General features: G+C 34.0%; 2 protein-coding genes across 2 annotated transcripts; one reads left to right on the top strand and one right to left on the bottom strand.

Moving 5' to 3' along the window:
* Positions 1-212: 212 nt before the first annotated feature.
* Positions 213-2085, top strand: LOC130955414 (nascent polypeptide-associated complex subunit alpha-like protein 2). Its single transcript, XM_057882263.1, has 4 exons — positions 213-446; positions 568-676; positions 1304-1422; positions 1528-2085. Exons 1-4 carry the CDS (start codon positions 342-344, stop codon positions 1876-1878), a joined length of 684 nt encoding a protein of 227 aa, XP_057738246.1. The 5' UTR covers positions 213-341; the 3' UTR covers positions 1879-2085.
* A 256-nt stretch (positions 2086-2341) lies between these two features.
* Positions 2342-3920, bottom strand: LOC130955413 (peroxidase 5-like). The gene is made up of 4 exons (XM_057882262.1): positions 3683-3920; positions 3392-3583; positions 3141-3306; positions 2342-3012 (listed from the first exon to the last, which is right to left on the bottom strand). Exons 1-4 carry the CDS (start codon positions 3893-3895, stop codon positions 2600-2602), a joined length of 984 nt encoding a protein of 327 aa, XP_057738245.1. The 5' UTR covers positions 3896-3920; the 3' UTR covers positions 2342-2599.
* Positions 3921-9789: the final 5869 nt, after the last annotated feature.

The following is a 9789-nucleotide window of genomic DNA, read 5'->3' as shown; positions in this document are numbered from 1 at the left end:
ATTGTTATGAATCAATCGAATAATTAATTTTAGTTAAAAACTAAATATCTGATCCAAAATTTTTAGACGCCAAACTGAATAAATATTGTTTTTTTTTTTGTAATTAATCTGAGATGTGAACAATAATGTTTAAGGGAAAGAATAAAGGGATGGAGTACGGTGGTAAAAAATGGGCCCAAATATGGGCCCAATAAAGTTTGGAAACCCTTGGTAGTTGTTACTGAGGGAGAGGATTGCATAGGAAAAGGCAGAAGCGTTGTTATCCCCTGTCTATCCATTTCATCCATTTCTCAAACTCAGCTCTCAGCTCAGTGTTGTATTGAGCTCCGCCGCTAGCTGCCATGTCTCCAGGTCCCGTCGTTGATGCACCCGCCGCTGACACCACCGCCGACCAACAACTTCCTCCTGTCGATGACGCTACCAACAAGAAAAAGCCTCATCCCCAGGTTCTCCCTATTTTGCCTTCTCTCTCTTTGTCTATGCGATTCAATTCTTCTTCTTCTTCTTCCGTTTTGTTTCGATTGGTTTCTTATGTATTTATGTGATCTATTTCTTTTTTCTACTCAGGAAGAAGACGAAGCTCCTGTTGTTGAGGACGTCAAGGACGACGACGAAGACGCCGATGATGACGACGACGACGACGACGATGATGATGACAAGGAAGACGGTGCTCAAGGTTCTCTTCTTTGTGTTTATTTGTTTTAAATCTCCATATCGTTAACGTATTATTCTATTATTTTTTTAAATTATTTTCACCCTAATTATTTTATATCCTATTGAATTTCGATCCACCTGTTTCTAGCGTAGTATACACATAAAGTTCTAAAGGAAGGTTGATAGCAGTTTAATATGATGTTGTTCTGAATTCATTGGCGTTCATGACCTCACATGCTCTAGTTGGATATATGAATTAGATTATATTGTTGCTGGAGCTGAAAGTTGCTATACAATACTCATTTATATGAATGCCTTTGTCGGAATTGTGTAATCTTTGAGCTCTGCTGTTGTAGGGTTCTTTCGAATAATTATGTGTCATTTTGCTCTCTGTATCTGTTATTTGTGTTATGATTCTTCTCTATGTCTTTCAGTAAAGCTAACTGATCTTGAGTTACATTATTTTCTATTACTTGGTCGCGAAATTACTTATGACATTAATGGCCTTACATATAGAGAACACAATGAATGTGTTCTACTTATTATTATATGCCTCCAATTCAACACCATATATGCATTGAAGCACTTGTGTTGAATGTTAATCCTTTTCCTAAATATCTATTATTATGTTTTTTGGGCTGAGATGCAGGCGGTGCCGAGGGTTCAAAGCAGAGCAGAAGTGAGAAGAAGAGTCGAAAGGCAATGTTGAAGCTCGGGCTGAAGCCTGTAACTGGTGTTAGTCGTGTCACAATCAAGAGAACAAAAAATGTGAGTTATGAGTGTGTAAGCCGCAAGCGGACCTCTGCATACTGTTATTGTTTTGCTTGTGTATATGAAACATCAATGGCTTCTAACAATCTCTTTGTATCTCAGATTCTCTTTTTCATCTCAAAACCTGATGTCTTCAAGAGTCCAAACTCCGAGACCTATGTCATATTTGGAGAGGCCAAAATAGAGGACCTGAGCTCTCAGCTGCAGAACCAAGCTGCTCAGCAGTTCAGGGTTCCAGATATGGCATCTGTTATGGCAAAACAAGATCAAGCTGCTGCAGCTGCAGGAGCACAGGCTGAAGAAGAAGAGGAGGAGGTTGATGAGACCGGCGTGGAACCCCATGACATTGATTTGGTCATGACACAGGCAGGAGTGTCAAGGAGCAAGGCCGTCAAGGCTCTCAAGACTCACGATGGTGACATTGTTGGTGCCATCATGGAGCTCACTACCTAATAGTCTTTATATTCTATTGTGCATTTGATTTCTGTCTCTCAGGATGATTTTGGAACTAGTGCCATCCTTAAGTTACTCTAGTTAAACTTTTTGCCATTTATTTTGGTTTACATTATAATTTTGTTGCTGTCCTTAAAATTTATGGGTGGCCATAATGGTCAGCCATATTATTTAGCTGTTTTTTCCTCCCAAAATTGCCTTCTGTGAGCTCAGTTTGTGTGCTAGTCTGTTAAATGGGATTATAGTTATGGTTGTCTTCGGTTTCTGAGCTTCATTATTAATATAATTGCCTAATAGGAATTCTTTGCTTTGTGAGATTGATTTATTTGAAAGAACTTGGATCAATTTTGGAATCTATGATGTTTTGCATCTAAACTAAATATCATTAATTCTTGAATTTAGTCGTTAGTTAAAACGTCCAATTATTAGGTTTCTAGAATGTCTAAACTTGGAGAAAAATATATCGGGTGGTTGATGGCGACACACTTTGATTCGATGGCTTTTGATAAAGTGAGTAGAGTTTTTTACTTGTTACAGGTAACAAACTGTCGATTTCAATACAAGGACTAATATTCACCGACAGATGATTTCATAATTTCATTCATTTGAAAAGAAAAAAAAAAATAAGCAAAGCTAAGTTGCTTGCTTTGTAAACTACCAGATGAAACACGCCATATAGCAGCAACTTCAACCTCAGTCCTCCTTGACTTAAACCCCATTGCTAGCTATTGATCACTCTGCAATTTTCTCTTATCTCTCCATCATCACCCGTTAAGACACCAATTTGACCCATTTTCACCATCGCATCTGCAAACTTGTTTGCCCATGTGTATCGATCCCTTGCATGCTGATACACTTGGCTAGCAGTCTCGCTGTCAGTCAAGAGAGTCTGGTCAGATATGAACAGACCTCGGTTCGCCAAAATACCATTATAGTACCCTACATCCGCGACGCCGGGACTTGAAGGGTCCATTGGAACCACAATGTTTTGGTTTGTGTTCCCTTGTGGACATCTCCTCTTCAAGAACATCGCATATGAGGGATCCAAACTTGGATCCTGAAGTGAAGTACTACTGAAATTGTATAGCCTGCTGTTAAAAGCAAGACAATGAGAGCGTCCAATGGTGTGTGCTCCTGCATATGCAAAAATTAAGCCAAAAGCATATTAGATATAAAATCTTTCATGCGCCTCTATCTAATAGCTTAAGTTTTGGAAACAAGATAAAACTTGACTTATTTATCTTGAAGCTCTTAACTAATACCTGAAAGGGTGACCATTTCTTCTTGTGTTAAGCCCTTCTTCGAAAAGAGCTGAGTGAGTTGGTTAACATTGAAAGTTGGAGGAGGCAAGTCTGTTCTTGTGTCTGAAGCTAGTGAGATTCTACCATCTCTTCTTCCAGCTGGAACATCATAACCAACTCCTCCAACCTGCATGAATCCATGGATAAATCATTTTGATTTATTGAAAACACAAGGTTTGTATGCAGAGGGTGGGAAGAGCAGACAAACTTACTAACTCAATGCTGTCCCTGGCTGCGAATGCTACTATGTCTGCGCAGGAAACAACTCCTTTGCACACAGCTTCAAGCCTAGCCTTGGCACTGTCTATGACATCAAACCCTCTGAGACTCGGATTATTCGCGGGAGAGTCTTTCTCTGCTGTGTTCGAGGGAGTAGAATCAAGAAGCACTGATCCATCACATCCCTACAAATTAACAATATTTTAACTAATCTTTAGGTTACAAAAATTTGAAGTCATGAGCATATATATAAATGTAATAAATGGTTTAATATATTGACTTACTCTAACGAAGCAATCATGAAAATGCATTCTAACAAGGCCAGCAGCAAGTCCAGGATCTCTATTATAAGCTTTCCTGACTTCATCTTTTACAATGAACTCGGCCATGCCACATGAATAGCTGTAATACCCAACTTGAAGTTCAGAATGAACATGTTGACTCAACAAGTATATGGCAAAAACTATAACCATGCTATTCAGTTTTTTTGGACTCATTTTCTCTACAATATTATTATTGTCTTTAATGATTTCTGATTAACATTATGAAATAATCATGGCCTATTTATACTAATAAAGGCAATGATTGATGAGATTATTTTGCAGCTAAGTGCCATGTGATAAGGCATTTGGCTGTAACGTCATTTTTATTTGGTCAAGGTTAAAGAATATAATTGATTGAGGGGCAATAGACAAAGGACAAGGGAAAATGGTTAGATCACACTATTATTGTAGTGGTATGATAAATCCACTTGAGATTTCACTATATGCTAGGTTGAACAATTACGCGCTTGAATCAATTTTAGTTGACTTGAGTGCACGAAAATCCAAATTAGTTGTTAAAGTTGAATGCATTAGTGAATATAATAGACTAATAAACTGTTAGATGATGCAACTCATGAAGGTTTTGTGTTATATTTATTATTAGAATAAATTAGTTAGATTCCCCAAAAGAAGGAAGGGCATGCATTAGGGAAAGAAAAAGTACAGAAAGCCATCACTTTTATTAAAATTTGGTCGGTACTTAACTAGCAAAAGAAAAGTGAATAATCCTACACTATTGGATGAAATCTCACATCATTAAAAACACCAACAATAACTAATTGATAAGTACAAATCACAAAATTTGTTGCCCCTAACACTCCTCTTAGGAAAATACATTTTTAGAATAAGCTAAGCAATTCATATATATTAGATAAATGGAAGTATCACATTCTGAACTACTTTTATGTTCAAAACCAGTGTTAATCATGAATTAATTACTGTTTTCTAGTGGGATTAGGTGTGGTATTGATAGTGACGGAGCAATGATCTAAGATTCTTAGACGAAACCTAAACCTTGAAGGTCTGTCTGCTGTTTGGAATAACGCATGTAGATGGCATGCTTCATTCCTTATTTGTTGTTTTTTTTTTTAAATGAAAATAAGTGAATAATGACTCGGTATTTAAAAGAATGGAGCAGTTATTACAATAATAATTTCAACAAGATAAAATTCCCATAACACAAGATTAAAAGTTAACAAATATTTTCACATGAATTGCACACATACTAAAGCATATAAATAGCATATTCTGCTAAAGAAAAGGCGTACTAGCTAGAACCCAGAAAAAAAAAAAGAAAAAAAAAGCTTAATTTTACTAATTATTACTATTATTTTTCTTGTTAAATTATCTGGCCTTGCCACATTAGTATTCTTTTCTTGTATATATCCTCATAATTCTTGTCTGCCATACTTTTCGTATATCAATTTAGCTATCTCTTCATCGTTAGTGCTAATTCAACCAAGATTAACTTCACTATTATCATGAAAGACTAACATCTTCGTTGCGATTAATTTAACATTATCTTCGAAGCCACTAATAACCTGTAACTTTTCACAGTAATGAGTTCTGACTCATTATTAGTGTAACCACTAAGACGATGCATGTAATGGGAGAGATCACAAGAGCTCAACCCTCTATTGGAACATCCGCTATTAACTCCACTCCAAAATATCTATCTTCTACACGTATATTACTATACTCAATTATACTTACTGGATAGATCTTTCACTTGTATGAATCAAAGGTGACTAATATAAGTGACTTTTTTTTAGTCAGCAGGAAAAATTAAATATTGACAAAACCAATATATGATTTATCAATTTATCTCTATTTAAAATATATCGTTATTTGGATGTGCTTGTTATGTATATAATTAATTAAAAAGTAGAACTTATATGGAGTCTACTTTATGTAAAGTTGATAATTGAGAGCTGTGTAGTTAAAAATACACAATCTACAACTCTTATTGTCTTACTCTGAAATATAATCTCATTCCGTCTTAGCCAGATGTTCCACATAACTGAGAAGAACCCTACCATCCAAATCCTGCGCAACTCTTTTTTCACCGGCATTCATCTCCAACTCTCAAAGTGATCTTCTAAGAAATCCGGTGCAGTCCACTTGTGTCCAAACTCAAATACCCAGGTACACTACACCTGCCAAGAAAACTTACATGTAACAAATAAGTGTTGTAAATTTTCTACCTCTTCATTACACAACACGCACAAATTATCATTCTGCAGTAGAATTTTCAGCCTATATAGTCGATCCTTTGTATTATTAACTAAATCATTTAAATCATTTAATGACTCAGCTATCAAATTTATGCACCTAAATTTTTATCTTAATTAAATGATAAATACTCCATAATAATATTTTTATATAAAGATAATATTATAAATTATTAAATAATTTAATATATTTAACTGAATATATTTAACTGAATTAGTTCACAATGCCACTTTTATGTGAAGATTTTTCATGCTAGTATTCTCGTAATTAAATAACATACACACACAAAACAAAAAGACGTGTTTCCCAAAATCGACAATGAACCTCAACAACGCTTTTGTCTTTCAGTGTATATTTATCCCTTATCCATTCTGTTCAATATTCATGCAGCCACCGGCAATTATTGTTTAGTTGTGACTGACTCGTTAAATAAAATAGACTCATTTGTTTCATTTCATTTGCAGTGTGGTTAAAACTTAAGGGTATTCATTATGATGCAATATTTTTTTTAACAAAAATGTTTAATGAAAATAATATTAATTAATTAACAACCTTTTTAAATTTTTTAGAAACTGCCTATTTTTTTACTAATTACTCCTGTCCAATTTGAAGTCATTAACAATGAGAATAGTGATAATGTTGATCAAGAAAAAAAAGTACAGTGGTGGGATAGTGAGAAACTGACCGTGAATGTCGCGGCCACAATACTGTATAGTAAAAATGATATAAGGGGAAAAATTTAGATGTCAAAAAAGAAAAGAGTTTTGTTATTTTAACAATTCCAAAACTCCTTAAACAACCAACAACTATGATAAATACGTAGAGAAAGAACAGTGCAAAAACATACGTTTGTTAAAAATTAATTTTAAGACGTAATTTTTATTTTTTATTTTAATTTTCACCTTTTAATTTTTTTTTCCCCAAACTTTTTTTTACCAAAATCTTTTTTATAGTTGTCAGAATAGAACCAATTATCAAACCAGTCAAATTATTAGGTCACTGAATTACTAGTTCAACCGGTGAGTCACTAGTTGAACCAATTGACTCGGTCGTATGTAAATAAAAATAAAAAATAATAAAAATTTAAAATAAATATTTTCACTAACATTTTAAGAATATCTAGCTATTCTAAAATAATATGGAACAGGAACAATAAGTATTATATTAATTTTACTCTATCATAAATAATTTTATTTTGTTTTAATAATTTATTAATTAGTTTATATCTATTATACTATTATATACTACAAGTATTTATTAAAAAATAATATTAATATATATTATATAATTATAAAAAAAAGTGAGTTTACAATTATTGTTAAATAAAAATATAATTAATTTAAGAATGAATGAGTTTATAACTAAAATTAAAATAAATTAAGTAGAAGTAAACTATTTGATGAAAGATATCTATATGTATTATAATTTGCATCTATGATAATAAGAAAAATGATAGCCTGGTGGCTGTGAATGACATCTCTCATTGAAAAGAGGTGTTCAATCCCTACTTTAAGCATTTTGAGAAAATTTTAAATTCCGTCGGATTGGTATTTATCGAGTCTAACTTGTTTTTACCAGTTCCAACGTGGTAAGAATTATTGATACGAATGTTATAAGTGTTTCACCTTCTTCCATTTTTAACCATATTTTCCAAATAAAACCCTAAAACCTAAAATGAGAAGTCCATGTTGAAGACAATAGAATACACAATTCGTAAAAACATTTTAGATGCTGTCATGACGTCAAATGGTAAACTCCTCTGGTTTGAATGAAGGTTGCATTGTTGCTAGAACAATAATCACAAAAACGAAGAAGGAGAAGAAGCTCAACAAAAGATGCTATTGAAGGTTGAATGTGGTGTTGATGGAGTTTAGTACTATGACAAATCATAAGAGAAGATTCATTCATTGTCAAATGTGGACAATAAGCAAAATATGATTGATGTCCCATTGGTTAAAAATTGTGATCAAATTTTTTCACCATCGTTATGCCATTACGGCTGCAGTCATAAACTTCATTTGTTATTTGTAGTTTTTTCTTTGATTCAGGCACATGATTGCAAATATTTTGTGTGAAAAGATGAGATTGAAAGTGGGTGGGAAAGTTTGGCTAGAGTATTATTTGGGGTTAACAATGATTCTATTTTGGAAATTCAAAATGCTGTAAAGAATTTCATCACAATAGAACAACATGACCATGAAGCTAACATAAAGTTGGTTATGATGGGTAAAATTAAAGGAGAACTTAAAAGTATGAGGATATAGGTTGGATATATTGTTGTTGGTCTACGTTTGGCTTTTTTACTTTTGTTCTTAATTGTACTAAACTTTGTTTACTTGTAACTTTTTTAGTCTTGGACGATGTCTAATAACCCTACTTGAACCTCATCATCCTTACCCGCCCAATCCCAGACCCCATTCTCTGATCCTCAAGGAATGATTCATCGCACAAAGAAGCAAGATGTTCTACATGGCTGTCATGACAAGAGCTATACGTTGCCTTTGCCTCCTCGTCTGCCGTTGAAGCCACCTCCTACCCTCTGTCCTGATGATGTCGCATCCACTACTAGAGCCACCTCTTACCCTTTCTTGATGATGTCGTTGTGTTCACATATGAAAGAAGCTCTTGACGGTTGCCAAGAAAATAGCATAGTTGCCTCCAACTGCTACCAAAACTCATTGCACTCAACTACGTTTTTTGTCGCTGTGCAACTTTTGCTCATCCAAACCACTGACACCGTTGATGTCTCAAGTAATAAAAAATAACTCTTCTATGCTATTTTTCCTCTTAAACAACACTATCCACCTTTTCTCCCTGCCTTCCATGTCAGTCTACCTCCAACATGAGTTATTATTTAGGTCTGGAATCAAAATGTAATGTGATTAAATTGGTTTTATTAGGTCTTTCTACCAATAGCGTCCCCAAAAGAAGCTCCATTACAGAGGATAAAGGAATTCAGTTTTATCCGCCCGAGTTATTCTTTGTCAAAATCTGAAATTCCAAACATACCTCCTTATTTCTAAATTTATCTGAAAGGTTTGCTGATTTTTTTTCTTGTTGTTTTTTCTATTCAACTTACTCCCTTTTTCAATACTTTGAACTTGTCTGATGAAATGTTCTACTCCATCTGCAAGCAATTCTACTGTGGTCTGGCTTCTATCGCGGTTTTTTTTTTGTTTCTATCACCACTCAATTTAATTAATTGGGCGATGTTAAAACTCGGTCTCCATTTTGTTCATCTGAAGCTCCAACACACTTCTCCATCCTTATTCCTACTAATAAGCTTAACCTCCCTTCTTCACTGTGCCCGAATTGTCACCGGTGTTCTCACTGTCTGATTGTTTGGAATTAATCGTGCTGTTGTTTGTGTTTCTATGAGATGTGCTATATAATAACTTTCCTTCTGCCCATTCAAGTGGTTTCATCTTAGATCTTTCCTATTTCACAAGCAAACCCAAATACTTTCCTAAGTTGTTTCAAGTAGATATGCCCAGAATATCTTTTATGTTTACTCTTGAATTTATGGAGACTTGATCCACAAAAATTATTCCGAAAGCTTCCGTGTAAACATTTAAAGTTGAATAAGTTGGTATATATCTTCTTCTTTTCTCTTCCAAAACATGATGCAATCATCCAGATGGGTTATATTCGAGGCATTGGGAGCTAATTTTATTCCTGTAAAATTTTTCTCCCTCTCAACTTTGTTCATTAAAATTGTAAGTATTTTATGTGTTGTAATAAATAAATAGGAAGAGAATAGATCTCTTTGCCTTAATCCTTTTTGCAGTTTGATTATAGTTGAGGAGCTTTTCATTTACTTTAAATATATAATTCAT

This window comes from Arachis stenosperma, chromosome 10, assembly GCF_014773155.1.
Source record: "Arachis stenosperma cultivar V10309 chromosome 10, arast.V10309.gnm1.PFL2, whole genome shotgun sequence".
NCBI lineage: Eukaryota > Viridiplantae > Streptophyta > Magnoliopsida > Fabales > Fabaceae > Arachis > Arachis stenosperma.
Note: the sequence above shows the minus strand (reverse complement) of the source record. Positions and strands in the feature narration are given on the sequence as shown.

Coding starts and splice junctions, on each gene's coding strand:
- LOC130955414 (XM_057882263.1), top strand. CDS start 342: ATGTCTCCAGGTCCCGTCGTTGATGCACCCGCCGCTGACACCACCGCC. Junction 677..1,303: donor CAAGGAAGACGGTGCTCAAG/GTTCTCTTCTTT, acceptor GCTGAGATGCAG/GCGGTGCCGAGGGTTCAAAG. Junction 1,423..1,527: donor CAATCAAGAGAACAAAAAAT/GTGAGTTATGAG, acceptor TTTGTATCTCAG/ATTCTCTTTTTCATCTCAAA.
- LOC130955413 (XM_057882262.1), bottom strand. CDS start 3,895: ATGAGTCCAAAAAAACTGAATAGCATGGTTATAGTTTTTGCCATATAC. Junction 3,584..3,682: donor TTCATGATTGCTTCGTTAGA/GTAAGTCAATAT, acceptor GTTAATTTGTAG/GGATGTGATGGATCAGTGCT. Junction 3,307..3,391: donor CCAGGGACAGCATTGAGTTA/GTAAGTTTGTCT, acceptor GGATTCATGCAG/GTTGGAGGAGTTGGTTATGA.